This window comes from Trichomycterus rosablanca, chromosome 1, assembly GCF_030014385.1.
Source record: "Trichomycterus rosablanca isolate fTriRos1 chromosome 1, fTriRos1.hap1, whole genome shotgun sequence".
Taxonomy (NCBI): domain Eukaryota; kingdom Metazoa; phylum Chordata; class Actinopteri; order Siluriformes; family Trichomycteridae; genus Trichomycterus; species Trichomycterus rosablanca.
Window position 1 is genome coordinate 86,443,577 of NC_085988.1, and position 17,158 is coordinate 86,460,734.

At 38.3% G+C, this 17,158-nt stretch overlaps 1 protein-coding gene across 1 annotated transcript in view; it reads left to right on the top strand.

Moving 5' to 3' along the window:
- Positions 1-16,145, top strand: part of LOC134330366 (scavenger receptor cysteine-rich type 1 protein M130-like) — a 72,412-nt gene extending 56,267 nt beyond the window's left edge. Inside the window, exons 9-30 of the mRNA XM_063011505.1 lie at positions 3,214-3,522; positions 5,986-5,988; positions 8,055-8,354; positions 8,475-8,790; positions 9,899-10,203; positions 10,307-10,621; positions 10,704-11,030; positions 11,129-11,452; positions 11,542-11,856; positions 11,944-12,009; positions 12,165-12,479; positions 12,579-12,635; positions 12,729-12,884; positions 13,108-13,222; positions 13,331-13,353; positions 13,452-13,514; positions 13,765-13,830; positions 14,800-14,877; positions 15,167-15,229; positions 15,329-15,397; positions 15,511-15,570; positions 15,750-16,145. Of these exons, the coding sequence (XP_062867575.1) occupies positions 3,214-3,522; positions 5,986-5,988; positions 8,055-8,354; positions 8,475-8,790; positions 9,899-10,203; positions 10,307-10,621; positions 10,704-11,030; positions 11,129-11,452; positions 11,542-11,856; positions 11,944-12,009; positions 12,165-12,479; positions 12,579-12,635; positions 12,729-12,884; positions 13,108-13,222; positions 13,331-13,353; positions 13,452-13,514; positions 13,765-13,830; positions 14,800-14,877; positions 15,167-15,229; positions 15,329-15,397; positions 15,511-15,570; positions 15,750-15,835 (3,731 nt within the window). The 3' untranslated portion in view covers positions 15,836-16,145. The remainder of the gene's footprint in view (positions 1-3,213; positions 3,523-5,985; positions 5,989-8,054; positions 8,355-8,474; positions 8,791-9,898; positions 10,204-10,306; positions 10,622-10,703; positions 11,031-11,128; positions 11,453-11,541; positions 11,857-11,943; positions 12,010-12,164; positions 12,480-12,578; positions 12,636-12,728; positions 12,885-13,107; positions 13,223-13,330; positions 13,354-13,451; positions 13,515-13,764; positions 13,831-14,799; positions 14,878-15,166; positions 15,230-15,328; positions 15,398-15,510; positions 15,571-15,749) is intronic.
- Positions 16,146-17,158: the final 1,013 nt, after the last annotated feature.

Consider the following 17,158-nt stretch of genomic DNA (forward strand, 5'->3'; position numbering starts at 1 on the left):
GCAACTCTTGCTGAGTTGCTTACTGATATAGGAGCGCCTTATCTTCGCTCCTGCCATTATCTCGTATAACCGCCGGTTAGAGCAGTGGTAAGCTCGCGCATCTGCGGAGCCTCGGTTCGTGGCTCGCTTCTTTAGTGTGCTGTTTCTGATTTCTGTAACAATCTCATGTTCTTGTATGGATCCAAACCCAGGACACTCATGTTCAATCTAACTTATAGCTCCATCTAGCGGCCACTGATGGTTAGTGCTCAAGGTGCAGCAAGAGGAAAGAAGCAGATTTCAGCATGTGGTTTTAGTTCGATTCTTTCATTGGCTGCATCCACTGTACACCACCCACACCTCCCACTCACACCCCCACACCCCCACTCACACCACCCACACCACTCACAATGAGGTAAAAAGAAGCGGTATCACTCCCAGAGTCAGAGGAGTTGTGTCCTGAGTCGCTCCAGAGTTCACAGAGTTGTTTACAGAGTTCACAGAGTCGTTTACACAGTTCTGGAGTTTGTAGATCGGTGAGTCGGTTCAGTTCCTGGTGTGTTTGGCTCAGATGGAGCCTGAAAGCTTTCCAGTTCTGGATGGTTTCCACATTTAAACCGTTATTTACACTAATAGTACCTGGTCAGGTTTAGTGCGCTGGTCTCACTGAGTTAACCACAAGTTTAGATTCGGATTAAATCAGCAGTTGGACTTTATCTGGTAAAGTTAGTTTTTACTTCCACCATTTTAATTCAGCAGCATGTAAAGAATCAAACCCTCTTCACCTGGTCACATGGTGTGTGTGTGAGTGTTTTTCTGAATGTGATTAGTACATGTAGATGTGAATTATTAGCAATAATAATAATATAATAATAATAATATAATAATGATAATATAATAATAATAATGATAATAATAATAATAATAATAATAATGTTGTGTGATTCTGAATCATTTAGGTGCTTCATATGATTGATTCACTTGTTATTTAGTAATGATTCAGTAATGATTCACTGTTGATTCAGTAACTAATTCAGTAATGATTCCTCTAAAACTAGTTTCTTCTCCCCTCTCCATGCACACACACACACACACTTGCAACTGCATGTACACACATGCGCACACCTGTGTGTGTGTGTGTGTGTGCGTGTGTGTGTGTATGAGCGCCTGTATATGTGTGTGTGTGTATGAGCGCCTGTGTGTGTGTGTGTGTGTGTGTGTGTGTGTGTGTGTGTGTGTGTGTGTGTGTGTGTGTGTGTGTGTGTGTGTGTGTGTGTGTGTAAGTGAGTGATGTGGTAAAGGTGGAGTTCTGTTTATCAGCAGCGACGCTCTTTTCATCAGTATGGAGAAAGTCAGAATGGGCTCCTCTGATTGGTTGACTGTGTCTGATAGTTTCCTCTCCTCTTTCTAATAAGGAAACAGTGAGTGTGATTGGTGGCTGTTTCTCTCTCTCTGAAGGGGGTGAGACAGAGAGGAGAAACATCTCATTCAGTCTCTCTGAGAGAGTGGAGGTGATCACATCAGGTACAGAGTGGATACAGAGTGAGTACAGAGTGGATACGGAGTGGGTACAGAGTGGGTACAGAGTGGGTACAGAGTGATACAGAGTGGATACAGAGTGAGTACAGAGTGGATACAGAGTGGGTACAGAGTGGGTACAGAGTGGGTACAGAGTGGGTACAGAGTGATACAGAGTGGATACAGAGTGAGTACAGAGTGGATACAGAGTGGGTACAGAGTGGGTACAGAGTGGATACAGAGTGGGTACAGAGTGGTACAGAGTGGTACAGAGTGGTACAGAGTGGGTGCAGAGTGGGTACAGAGTGGGTACAGGAAGGAGGAAGATGGATTTCTGGAGGACTTTGATTCTTCTCTCATCCACACTCACCCTCACAACAGCTGGTAAGTACAGACTGATTCTTCACACCTTCATCATCCTGCTCTTGTTTTCACATCAAAAATCATCTGTTTCTTACTGGAACTGAAACTGAAATCCAGCAAAACTCACTTTTTTAGGATGAAATGAGAGAAGTTTAGCAGCTCTGATCTGAAATGTAGAAAAAGTCACATGTGATTAAATATGATGAAATATTAGATTTATTTATTCTTCATTAATAACAGGATTAATATCACACACACACACACACACACACACACACACACACACACACAGTAACTTCATCTCTCTCTCACACACACACACACACATGCACAACTTCCTGTCTACCTGCATGCACACACACACACTTGCTTTTGAAGTTATTTTTAGATGCACATGAGAGTTTAGGCAAAACCTGCAGCATTTATTATTATTAATATTATTATTATTATTATTATTATTATTATTATTATTATTATTATTATTTACTATTATTATTATTTTTATTATTATTTACTACTATTATTATTATTATTATTATTTTATTATTATTATTATTACTATTATTATTATTTTTTATATTATTATTATTATTATATTATTATTATTATTTTATTATTTTATTATTATTGTTGTTATTATTGTCATCATTAATATTATTTTTGTTATTAATTTTATTATTCTTATGATTATTATTATTTTTTTTAATAATTTATTATTAATATTATTATTATTATCATTTACATTATTATTATTATTATTATTATTATTCTTTTATTATTATTCTTTTTTAATATTATTTTATTATTATTATTATTATTAGTCTTTATTGATTTAGTAATGGTGTTCAGGTAATTCAGTAGTAAATTTGCACTAGAGCTATCAGTCGGTCAGGTGTCACCATGACCCCGACCATAATAAAGTGCTGGTAAATTATAAAAAAGAAATGAATTAAGTTATTAATTGTTGTTTATTTTTATAATTTAATGTTCATATTTTGCTATATTCTGATCAGGATCACGTTGGGTCTGGTGTTCTCAGAATCACTGGGCATAATACACAAACACACTCCCGACAGGACGCCAATCCATGGCAGAGCCTCGGCCTCCCCCCGGCCCTCAGACACCGCCCGTGTTGTCTGTATGTAGTCTGACAGGCTGATAGAACAGGCTCTATGTAGCTGCATAACTAAACAATATAAGTGTACAATTACTGAACTGTACTGGTCCTGGTGCGCTCGTCATGGAAACTTTAAACAATCAGACCGAATATTTGTCCAGATTTTCTCTGTTAAATCTGAAATCTGTTAAATCAAAGTTCCACTGTATTTAATTATGACTTCCTCTGCTCTACAGGAAGTGTGAGGCTGGTGGATGGTGGAAGTCGCTGTGCTGGGAGAGTGGAGGTTCTTCATAAAGGACAGTGGGGAACAGTGTGTGGTGATTTTTGGGATGTGGAAGATGGTGCAGTGGTGTGTAGAGAGCTGGACTGTAGTGGGACTGTATATACAATCAGTTATGGTCACTTTGCACCAGGATCAGGACCAATCTGGATGGATAATGTGTTCTGCAGAGGACCAGAAACTACATTAAAGAAATGTGGATCACAGGGATGGGGGAAACATAACTGTGATCACAATAAAGATGCTTCAGTCGTCTGTTCAGGTAAACTGTACTACTTAGATACAGTGGGGAAAATAAGTATTTGATACACTGCCAGTTTTGCAAGTTTTCCCACCTACAAAGAATGGAGAGGCCTGTAATTTTTATCGTAGTGACACTTCAACTGTGAGAGACAGAATCTAAAAAAAAAATCCAGATAATCACATTGTATGATTTTTAAATAATTAATTTGCATTTTATTGCATAAAATAAGTATTTGATACAATGGAAAAACAGAAGTTAATATTTGGTACAGAAACCTTTACAGAGGTCAGACGTTTCCTGTAGTTCTTGACCAAGTTTGCACACACTGCAGCAGGGATTTTGGCCCACTCCTCCATACAGATCTTCTCCAGATCTTTCAGGTTTCGGGGCTGTCGCGGGGCAACATTGAGTTTCAGCTTCCTCCAAAGATTTTCTATTGGGTTCAGGTCTGGAGACTGGCTAGGCCACTCCAGGACCTTGAAATGCTTCTTACGGAGCCACTCCTTAGTTGCCCTGGCTGTGTGTTTCGGGTCATTGTCATGCTGGAAGACCCAGCCACGTTCCATCTTCAATGCTCTTACTGAGGGAAGGAGGTTGTTGGCCAAAATCTCGCTATACATGACCCCATCCATCCTCCCTTCAATACGGTGCAGTCGTCCCGTCCCCTTTGCAGAAAAGCACCCCCAAAGTATGATGTTTCCACCCCCATGCTTCAAGGGTTGGGACGGTTGTACTCATCCATCTTCTTCCTCCAAACACAGCGAATGGAGTTGATACCAAAAAGCTCTAATATATTCTTGGGTCGCCTCTTCAGAAACGACTGAAAATGAATTTACTTTCCGTGTTCTTCTGCCTACCAGTACAACAGGCAATAATTCTCTGCATAATAGAGACCTGGATTCAATTCTGTTTACCAGGTTTATCAGACTTGGTCTAAACACTAAACATGTTCCTTTTGTCTTGCCTCTATCATGCTGCAGTATAAGGTTAATCCACAACATGAACTTGTTATCAGTTGGTGCACACAAAACTCAAAATCAGAGTAAGCCATAGTATCTCCTCTGCTCTCAGCCGTGCACTAATTGTACTACTGCTTATGATCTAGGGTAATGTTCATGTCCACCCTGGTCCTCTTACTAATATTTCTGGAGCAAACACTAACATAACTCCAGGTGATCTAGGGTTTAAGGACTTCTGTGATCGTAAAAATTCGGGATTTTTACATGTCAACGCCAGAAGTCTGTTACCTAAAATAGACCAGCTTAAAGTATGGACAGAAAGCTCAAAACTTGACGTCTTAGTAGTCACTGAAACATGGCTATGAAAGGCTATAACGTACCCTGAAGTAAACCTTTCTGGATATAATTTGTTTCGGCAAGATAGGTTGTCTAGGGGTGGTGGGGTGGCAATTTATGTAAGAGATCACCTTTACTGTTCAGTCACTCTAGCCAAGTCGGTTCCCAAACAATTCGATTTACTAGTTCTTAATATTAAGTTATCAGACAATTTCTCTTTGACAGTGGCTGGGTGCTATCGCCCTCCGTCAGCAGCTGTAAGTACTTTGTTTACATTAAGCGAAGCACTGGCACCATACATAAGATCTGAATTTGTATTATTGGGGGATCTTAACTGGGACATGCTTAAACCTCCAGACAAAGTAATACAACAGTTTGACTCTATGAATCTTCATCAGATTATCTCTTATCCTACTAGATATGTTCCAAATTCTCCAGATAAGGCTTCTCTGATTGATGTGGTTCTTACAAATTCCCTCCATATGTACCATTCAGGTGTTTTTTGTAATGATCTTAGTGACCATTGTTTCATTGCTTGTGTACGTAAGAACCAGGTATTAAAATTGCCAGTAAAAACATGCAAAAAAAAGAAATTTTAAACATTTTAACAATCAAGCTTTTTTACATGACCTGGCTGAGATGAAATGGCATAGAATGAATCTAATTCCTACTGTGAATGAAGCATGGAGTACTTTCAGACATCTTTTTAGCACTGTTGTTGACAAGCATGCTCCTGTCAAGAACTTTCGCATAAAAAATCGAGTAAGCCCATGGTTTTCCCCTGATTTAGGGATACTCTTAAAACAAAAGAATGCTGCTTGGCGAAAAGCTCGTTTATCAGGATCTCATTCAGACAAAGTTATTTTTTCGTCAGATTCGAAATAAGGCTACTCAAGCAGTGCGTCAACATAAAGCTAATTATTTTAACAAACAATTTAAGCGCTGTAATTCTGATCCTAAGCAGTTTTGGAAGACAGCAAAACTTGAAAACAAATTATTATCTGCTCCATTAGCACTTAGATCTGATGACCTTTTAATTACAGATAGAACTCAGATGGCTGATATTTTTAATCAACACTTTATAGAGTCTGGACATACTCTAGTGGCTCCGATTTGCAGTACTTCTAATGACAGCCTTAACAACACCTCTAGCTCACCCTGTAGCCCAAAGGTACTTGCTGGTCAGGCCGTAGCTTTATCTCCACCCTATACTTACACTCCTAGTTTCTCTCTCAAGCCCATCGCTGAGAGAGAGGTTCTGAGTGAATTACTTTTGCTCGATGCTAAAAAGCCAGCTGGGTTGGATAAATTGGATCCATTCTTTTTTAAATTAGCAGCTCCAATAATAGCAGCTCCTATTACAGTTATTTTTAATTTATCCATACGCACCGCTGAAATACCAACTGATTGAAAGACAGCTATTGTATGCCCTCTTTTTATAAATGGAGATCAAGCTGATAGAAATTGCTACAGACCAATTTCTATCTTACCTTGAATTTCTAAGGTCTGTGAAAAATTTGTCAATAAGCAGTTAAATGATTCTCTTAACGAAAATAAAAATTTTTCTGGTGTACAGTCTGGTTTCCGACCAGCTTATGGGTGTGTCACTGCAGTTTTAAAAGTCTTAAATTATATTATATCTACACTGGATGCTAAGCAATATTGTGCTGCAATATTTATTGACTTAGCCAAAGCCTTTGATTCAGTTGACCACACCATCCTGATAAAAAGGTTGGGCAACATAGGGATCACAGATCATTCCTCAGCCTGGTTTACAGATTATCTTTCTCTAAGGTCACAGATTGTGAAATTAGAAAATGCCTCTTATCTCCCCCGTTGGGTTACTAATGGTGTCCCTCAAGGGTCAATATTAGGACCTACATTGTTTTCTGTATACATCAATAATATTCCCCTTGTTGCTGGAAATGCTCTCATTCACTTATATGCAGATGATACAATTCTGTATACCTCTGGCTCTTCCCCTGACTGTGTACTGTCCTTGCTCCAAGATAGCTTTCTCCAGGTTTAAAATTCTTTTGCCAACCTTAAATTGTCATTAAACATTTCTAAGACAAAGATTATGTGGTTTGACCGGAAGGGCAAGTTACCTGAACCCATTTTTAAGTTCACTACCAGGGAAGGAGCCATCTTGGAACAAGTTACAAAGTACAAATATTTAGGTATCTGGTTAGACAGTTCATTGTCCTTTTAGCACCATATTACTCAGTTACAATCAAAAGTCAAGGCCAAACTTGGTTTCCTGTACAGAAATCGTTCCTTTTTCACTCGTGCTGCTAAACTCACTCTTGTTCAGATGACTATACTTCCTATGTTTGAGTATGGAGATACAGTTTACAGAGTGGCAGGCAAAAACACCCTTCAGAAGCTTGATGCCCTGTACCATTCAGCTCTCCGTTTTCTTACAAATGCTCATTTCAGAACTCATCATTGCTCTCTTTACACTTTGGTTAATTGGCCTTCTTTACACACTCGTCTCAGTATACACTGGTTCACACTCATCTACAAAACTCTCCTTGGTCAAACACCACCTTATCTACAAAACCTGATACAGCCAGTGTCTGTTACATATAACACCAGGTCATCTAGCATCATTCAACTAAACATTCCTAAAACGTACACTGCCTTTGGCTCTTCATCATTTCAGTTATCTGCTGCTAGAGATTGGAACACACTCCAGAAAACTTTAAAACTACAGGTTTTTATCCCGATCTCAAAATTTAAGAACAGCATTAGGAATATCTTTACTGATACATGTACTTGTTTTACTATGAATTGACTGTTTTACTACTATGATTATAATTTTTGTTTCGTTTTTTCCTTCTTTTCTCCTTGTTGTTGATGTTGTATTTCCTCTTCCTCAAGTAGATTCTTCTACTTGCCAGGCTGTTATTGTAAATAAGAACGTGTTCTTAATGACATGCCTGGTTAAATAAAAATAAAAAAGTGTAGCTACTGTATATAATTTTGTTCCACTCCTATAATCCTTGGTTCGAACTGAAGACTTGGTTGGACTTTACAACAAATCACATGATGATGGTGGTGATGGGGTCATCTGTCTAGCATAAAACAGAAGCCAAAAAGTTTCAGAAAGTTCCAACCCAAAGAACTCAGATGAAATTCCCTTCAGTTACACAATCACTCCTCACATCATCATAACTGAAGGTACAAGCAGATTTTGCTGTATCAGTAATTATTGTGTTAAATGGTCTCTATTCTTTCATGATGATAATTTAGGTGTCAGACTAGCAGGTGGTTCTCGATGTTCTGGGAGAGTGGAGGTGCATCATGGGAAGACCTGGTACACAGTGTGTGATGCTGACTTTGACCAGCAGGATGCAGAGGTTGTGTGTCGAGAGCTGGGCTGTGGACTTCCTGTGGAGGTGCTGGGAGCTGCTGCTTTTGGTAGAGGAGAACATCAGGTGTGGAGAGAGGAGCTTCAGTGTAGAGGAAACCAGTCTCAGATTCACCTCTGTCCAACATCACCTACCAACCACACCTGCTCCCATTCCAGTGATGTGGGACTGGTGTGTGCTGGTAAGAGATGCATCTTTAACAGTTTATATAAAATGACTCTGTCTTAGCACCTGTTCAAGATGTTCCTGGTTTTAAAGAGTCTCTGATTTTAAAGTATCTCTCTCTCACTTTGATGTACAGACAAGGTGAGGCTGGTGGATGGTGGAAGTCGCTGTGCTGGGAGAGTGGAGGTTCTTCATGATGGACGGTGGGGAACAGTGTGTGATGATTATTGGGGTGTGGAAGATGCTGCAGTGGTGTGTAGAGAACTGGACTGTGGAGAGGCTATAGATGCTCTGGGTAAAGCTCATTTTGGACCAGGATCAGGACCAATCTGGATGGATAATGTACAGTGTAAAGGATCAGAATCTACACTGATGAACTGTAGATCATTAGGATGGGGGAAACATAACTGTAATCATGGTAAAGATGCTGCTGTCATTTGCTCAGGTAAATCGTATGAAATTGCATAAAGATTTGATGAAATTCTACATACAACCCAATTACAAATAATGTAGGGACAGTAGAACAAACATAAATTAAAAAATTATTTTCAGGGGAGTAGAAAGTCCATGCGATGGGTGTGATTGTACCTCTCACTTCAAGCACAGATAAACAAACTGAAGCTCTGTAATTTTGGACACAGTACATAAAACAACAGTTCATTGGAAAATCATGTGTGAAAAAGTTGAAGGTGAAAGATGAAGATGATGGCCTGCAACAAGATGGATGAATACAATTGGAGGAATAATGAACGAGCCTTTAAAAAACCTGAAGACCCAAACAGAAGACAGGATGTTCTGGAAAAACACCATCCACATGGCTGGCAGGAGTCAGAATCCACTTGATGGCACAATAATAATAAAAATAATAATAATAATAATAATAATAATAATAATAACAATAATCAATATAATAATAAAAAAATAACAATAAATATAATAATTATAATAAATATAATAATAATAATAAAAAAACAATTATAATAAATATAATAATAATAACAATAAATATAATAATTATAATAAATATAATAATAATAATAATAATAATAATAACAATAATCAATATAATAATATTACTAAATATAATAATAATAATAATCAATATAATAATAATAATAATAATAATAATAATAATAAATATAATAATTATAATAATAATACATATAATAAAAATAATAATAACAATAATAAAAAAATATATAATAAATATAGTAATAATATAATAATAATAATAATAATAATAACAATACAATTATGATGATGAGTTTTGCTGCCCTTCCTGATGCAATATTTTTTCCTCATATTTATCCAAGCTTGTGATTCAAACCCCAGAACTTAAGCACTGCTGTTACCAGCAATGTGGTTTTTATTATTATGCCACACTAGCTCACACACGTAATAATGATATAACATGGTAAAACATTAAATATCTTATTTTACCTACAGTCCTAACTTTTTTGAAAGTGGATTTGTATGATCATGTCTAGTTTACATTAAATAAAAACTTTTAAAATGTATATTATGAATAAAATTTTAATCTGTATAACACACAGGACAAAGTTCAACACTTGTTGATGGTCCTCACCGATGCTCTGGGAGAGTCGAGGTGCATCATGGGAAGACCTGGACCACAGTGTGTGATGCTGACTTTGACCAGCAGGATGCAGAGGTTCTGTGTCGCGAGCTGGACTGTGGACTTCCTGTGGAGGTGTTGGGAGCTGCTGCTTTTGGTAGAGGTGAAGGTCAGGTGTGGACAGAGGAGCTTCAGTGTAGAGGAAACGAATCTACAGTTTACTCCTGTCTACGATCATCTACACAAAAACACACCTGCTCCCATTCCAGTGATGTGGGATTAATCTGTTCTGGTTAAGTATGATTATTTAGTTTATGGTACCAGATCAACTAGATTAGGAACTTCTAGAATGTTTTATATTTCCTTAATCACTGAGCTCTCAGTTGTTTGTTCAGGTCACACTGAGGCTCGGCTGGTGGACGGTCCAGACTCCTGTTCTGGTCGAGTGGAGCTCCAGTACCTCAGTGATTGGGGAACAGTTTGTGCTGGAAGCTGGAACATGAAAGCTGCCAGTGTCCTCTGTGCCCAGCTGAATTGTGGGAGTGCTGTGGCTGTTCTGAAGGCCGACCGGTTTGGGGAGGGGAGCGTCCAGATCTGGTCTGATGTGTTTGATTGTAAGGGGAACGAGACCCACCTGTCCCAATGTCCAGTCTCATCATGGAGTCGAGCTGCATGCTCTCATAAACAGGATGCTGGAGTTATCTGTACTGGTGAGATGTTAAAGTGGTGTAGGACCTGTTTATGAAGAAACTGTGTTTCCTTATTGAACCTTGATTTATTGTTTCTCTTCAGGTTCCTCTCTGGCGTTTCATGATGGGCGAGTGAGGTTAACAGGAGGAAGTGAGTGTCAGGGGGAGGTGGAGGTTTATTTTGGACAGGACTGGAGGAAGGTTCTCCTGGACTCCTGGAGTCTGGCTGAGTCCTCTGTGCTCTGCAGACAGCTGGGCTGTGGATCTGTGCTGAAATTCAGCTCCTCTCCATCCACTACTGAACACAACCACACGTGTGGAACAGCTTTCAATTGCTCTGGAAGTGAAGAACATCTGGGGAACTGCAGCAGTGCAAAACCTGCTAACTGCAGCTCCAGAGAACTGCTGTCCATCACCTGCTCTGGTAAGCAGTGCATATTAAATAAAAATAAAGAATATATAAGTCACACTCCACATCAGTTTAAATGATTTACGTGTGTTTGTGTCTGTGTGTGTGTGTGTGTGTTAATAACCCAGCCCACAACTCCATCAGGCTGGTTGGTTCTGGTGGAGACTGTGCAGGAAGGCTGGAGGTTTTCCACAGTGGTTCATGGGGAACAGTGTGTGGTGACTTGTGGGATATTAAAGATGCCCAGGTGGTTTGCAGAGAGCTACAGTGTGGTGTGGCCCTCAGTACCCACATACCAGCCTGGTTTGGTCCTGGAACTGGGTCCATATTGCTGAATAAGGTGGAGTGTGAGGGGAACGAGACGTCCCTGTGGAACTGCAGATTTAAGGTCTGTGAGGAGAATGAATGTGGACACCAAGAGGACGTCGGGGTGGTGTGTTCAGGTACTGAAATTCTTCATCATATACAGATGTAATAAGTGTTTATTTACATTAACAGCATTAAATAATTATTAGTCAACTTTTTCCCCCAGAATTTAAAGAAATCAGACTCACTGGGGGGTGTGAGGGGAATCTGGAGGTTTTCTACAATGGAACCTGGGGTAATGTGTGTTTCAATGGGATGGACGATGATACAGCGGGTGTAATCTGTCGAGAGCTGAACTGTGGAAGAACTGGAAGTTTATCTTCAACAAAAGCAAGACTGGAATCTGCTCCTAACTGGCTGGATCATGTAAAATGTAGGAAACATGATTCCACTCTGCTGCATTGTCCATCTTCACCATGGGGACAGAACGAGTGTGATAATAACATTGAGGTGGCTCACATTAAATGTTCAGGTAGGTCGAGCTTCTCTTCATTCTGTACTGGTTCTTACGGAAAAATCAAGTAGGAAAATATATTATATAATAAAATATATATTATTACTCCTGCAGATGATGGAAAGTCTGTACGTACGCATGGATCATGTCTTCCATCTTCCCACCTGAAATATTGTGCAAGTAAGAACTATTTCCACAATTATTGTATCTGTTTGGGAAATTAAATTCAGTTAAATTGTATAACATGATTCTGATAAACTTACTATTTGGATATTCTGTTATACCCTGAGTTCATCAGTGTTGTTGTGTGTAATGTTGTGTGATGTGTGGTGTAGATCACTTGCCTCTCAGGCTGATTGGAGGAAAGGGAAGCTGCTCTGGAAGGCTGGAGGTTTATTATGATGCTACATGGGGAAGCGTTTGTGATGATCAGTGGGACATCAGAGATGCTCAGGTGGTCTGCAGGCAGCTGGGCTGTGGTGGAGCACTGAGTGCTGATAGGAACGCTACCTTTGGTGCTGGTGAAGGAACCATCTGGCTGAACAGAGTGAAGTGTAGAGGAGACGAGATTCACCTGTGGAACTGTCGCCATTCCCTGAAGTACCAGACAGACTGCACCCACAAACAGGATGCTGGAGTCACATGTGCAGGTCAGAGGGGTAGGATTACTTTTAGGAATAAAATCCAATTACAGTTTTATCTCTTTTATTACTAAATATAAAAGGTTTGATAAATTTCTGTTAATGTAGAGATATCAGCATCCTCTACTACTACACCCACAACAACCACCATCATCACCGAAGCAGGTAAAATATTTTACTTTCTATCATCTATACACACGTTAATAATAATAAACTTTGTTATGGTCTACAAAAATATTCTTTATTTTTAAACTGCAGTGCAACAAATAATGAAAAGAACAGCCAATCCAGAACCTCCATCAGCAGCTGCTCTATACACCCCTCCACTGGCCCTGATCCTGCTGGGAACGCTGCTCTTCCTGGTCTTAGTGCTTCTGGTTGTGATGTTTTTCCAGAACAGAGGACTCAGGAAAGGTAGGAACATTCAGAGATTTAATCCTGCTTCAGTTACGGAGCATTTACCTCCCTGTCTCAGTCCTACACTGGTTCAGATCTTACTAACATAGTCATGAAGACAATGTTGGACTGGGACGTGTGGAGTCCCACAAGGCTTAATCCTGGATCCTTGTTAATTTAAACCATACATGCTTTTCTCTTTTTCTAAGCTTAAGCTCTGTTTCTTCTTCTCCATTATCAGGTCTCTATAAGATGACGCGTAAGACTCTGTCAGAGGCAGTTTATGAAGAGATCAACCACAGATACTCCACTAGAAGAACCAGACGTTCCAGTAAAAGAGGTGACGTTTATACAGAGTTATATGTAAAGGTTTTGGTACCCTGACAATAATAATAAATACATTTACAGCAAATCATTTAAATAAATATAGAATTGGCACCAGGGTATTACTACTGTGTGCTGAGTGTTCCTGCTGAGATCCTGCCCAGTATAAAACCTTTCAGGGAAATGGAACAAAGTTGTGGTGGTTCGTTGTTGATCTGCTGTTCTGAACTCGTCTCATGACTGTTCTTCTCTTCTCAACAGGAAGTCTCCTCTCTGAATCACAGCATTCTGGGTATGAAGACGTGGATGAGGAGCTTGTCTCAGGTAAAAGATCTGGAGGGTGGATTTGTTCAACTCTGTTCCACAAAGAAACATTAAAATTATAAAGAAAATGTTTATCATAAATCCAGAGTTTTAATCCTGACACCTTCATTTTGGTCTCTTTGGTTTGTTAGTTCACAGATTTTTCTTTCAGTATAAAATTCTCTTTAATAGTGAATCTAGTTTGTTGTTTCTGTTGTTCTGGAATGAGGAAAAGTGTCAATGACAATAATTTGAAACTTTATTCATGTAGAAAAATCTGGGTTTGGAGATAAAGCCGAGTATTATGATGATGCCGTCACAACTAATGACCTGATAAGTTTGTACCTTTGTTAAATTATCACAATTTATTAATTTAATATTAATGATTAAATAAAGATGATTGATCTGTTTGTATAAATATTCTGAATTTATATGATTTATGTGATACAGCGAATGTAAAAACAGCAGAGGAATATGATGATGCCATCACTGCTGGATCAATTCCTGAAAACATACCTGGTAATAACCTGTATTTTTAATATTAAATATGATTATATTATTTAAATTAGTTCATGTAGATGATTGTAGGAATGTAGAACCTAAGTGTCTTTTATCCACCCAGGAATAATGGCTCTGTTCTCAGACCGTTATTCTGGGAATTGTTGATAACATCCTGCGGTTTTCCCAGAACCTTAAGTTCACCAAGATGCACAAAAGCAAGTGTAAATGGCGGCCTGTCCAGACCAGACTTGACTGCTAAAACATGTGAAGATCTAATAAGTAACATCTGCATCAATATGTGAAAAGCAAGTTTCTTAAGCGGGTCAGGGTGACCCTCACCTCTCAAGTGAGCAGAAAAACAAGCAAGTGGGTTAAGATGAGGTGACAGACAATAAAGTCTCATATTCCAGTACAATCCCCAAAATAATCAAGTATTTAAACAAGTAAATAATAGTAATTACCTCAAGTAGATTCATCAATTATAAACAATTAAAATCTCAATAAAATCTTAAACAGCTCTGATTTACTGGTAGTAAAAACAAAACCTTGCTGAGTTAAATTGTGGTAAAATAAAATTCATTATAAAAGCATTAAAATACATTCTGGTAAAACCACTTCAGGATACTTTATTACAATTCAATTGGTACAAAAACTTTATTTATTGTAACTGGTACAAAAGAAAATATTTAACTGTTTTTAACTGAAGGTTTTCTAACCTTCCAACTAAAAACAATTACCTTAAAATTCAGTGCAGTAGATGGGATGAGTCTTCCAAAATCTGATCCTCTGTTTTTATGTGATTTAGGTGATAGGAGGAAAGTGGACACACCAGAGGACTATGATGATGTGATGACTGCTGGACTGATCCCCGATAACGTAGCCGGTGAGCTTCTGTTTAGTGATTTCTTTTAGAAAGCTGTAGAAATGAATCCTCCATACTGTAAAGAACTTTGTACACTGGTTCTGCTGTAGTGTGTTTATATTTATAAAGATCTAGAGGGAGGATTTTTACATTCACTACACTTTATAAGATCAGAATTCATGTGATGAAAATGGAATCATTAAATCCACTGTGATTGGAGAGATTCCTGCATTTGTGGAGCTTTACTGGCCCCCTGTAACTTTAAGAACTGGTACCTGAGTAAAGTTGAAATCTGGGTGTTTTGGTGTAGAGGACGAAGCTGAGAATTATGATGACGCCATTACAGCTGATCAGAAGTCCCAGATCATGACAGGTAGGACAATAATATCACAATATTGTAACGTCAAGCATGAAAAGAGTTCTGAACCACATCATGACTGATTTCATGGTATTTATCTCCACATTTGGGCAGAAGAAACACCACCAGAGGACCATGATGATGATGCTGTTACCATGGAAACAAAGCCAAACTTGATAACAGGTCTGTTTCTCTGACAGGAGGAAATGAATTTGAAACTGAAGCATCAATGCAGTAAGAATTCAGTTGAGTTTCTTAATGCCATCATCATTTCTCTTCTCATGTTGCTCTAATAGAGGAATCAGAGGACTATGATGATGTGATGGGTGCTGAACAGGAAGTAGGAGGTGCAGAAGGTGGGTTGGTTTAGCTCCATGGCTGTGTGTAAAATGTGCATGATTAAGGAGGATGGAGTAAATGTTGTAAATAAAGTGAACAGGCAGCAGAGTGAAAGTTTGCTTCCATTATTGATCATCTATGAGGAACATTTCAGCCTCCTCCTGATTTTAAACACCTCAATTTACTCATTTTACAGATTATGATGACGTGGAGGAGGAGCCTCAGAGAGACCCAGACCATGTGACCCAGAGACGCCACCCAATGTCTTTGTTCAGAAAATGACATCATAACATCTGTAACCTCAGGAAATGATTTTCTAACAACTTCAGCTCCTGATATTTTATTCATCTGAATCTTTGTTGATCTCAGTGTTGAACATTTCAGTCGAGCACGGGGGGTAAAAACGTCCCCAAATTTTATTTTACATTCTGTAACGTAACCAGCCACAGTGCGCTAACACAAAGATTCAGCTTATAATATCTTTTTATTTTGTATTGTAGAAAAAAATCAATTTGCTGTAAGTAAAACAAAAGTTCTACATATTTGATATTAATATTTTGTAATGTTTATATTTTATTTTATATAAGTTGTAGGTGGTTTAATATTATTATATCTAAAGTGAAGTAATACTTTATTTTTATACATTTTGAGAATAAAGTTGCTGATCTGTGATCTACATGTAATTATTAGTACATTTATTAAAATATTAGACTTTAATAAGGGGGTGCAGACCTGTGATGGATCAGCGTCCTGTCCAGTGTGTTCCTGCTTTGCTCCTAGTGTGTCAGGGTGGAACTGAACACGCCACAACACTGACATAATTCTTCTAATATTAGCATCTTTAACACTGCGGTGAGTGTAGCTAGCTGATGAGCAGAAAATCTTTCATGCACATTTTCAGTCTAACTGCATTAGCATGTAAACTAGCAGTGCAGAAGGAAGCAGCGCTGTTAGAAACATCTGATCAATGTGTGAGTTACAAACATTATCAGGGACTCCACCCATCCCAGTAAATACCTGTTTAGCACTTTCAGATCAGACCAGCACTTCTGCAGTCTAATGACCAAAACTGAGAGGCTCAGGAGGAACTCCTCAACATGGACCAGAGCTCTTCTCAGCATCAATGTATGATTCTTTCTCAGGACTAAATCATGGAGGTACATTTACAAGGGAAGTAGTGTGTACTGGAGTGTTAAATGGTGGGAAAAGATGTTAGCAATTAGCTTTTAATCAATTATGGGGCACCACTGGTAATGTTAAGGAAAATTACCAGAAAAAACTAATTAATGATCGATCAGTCTTGTTCTGTAGGAGTAAAATTCTTTAAGTCAATTATTCCTCTCTCCTGGGAATTAAACTCACAGCACTAAGTTTAAAGAGTTAAAAAGTTAATTAAAAATATAGCATAGAAACAGTGATTAATCAGGGAATAAAACAATTAAGTAGTAAGAAGAGTGAAATAAAGGTGTAGGTACAAAATCAATGCTAAGAACTTATAACTGAAATAAATATATAATAAATAAATACTGTTATTGATCAATAATAAACGTACATTTTAAAGAAAACAACAAAAGCAAGCCCTTCACAGAGCACAGAAAAACTGAG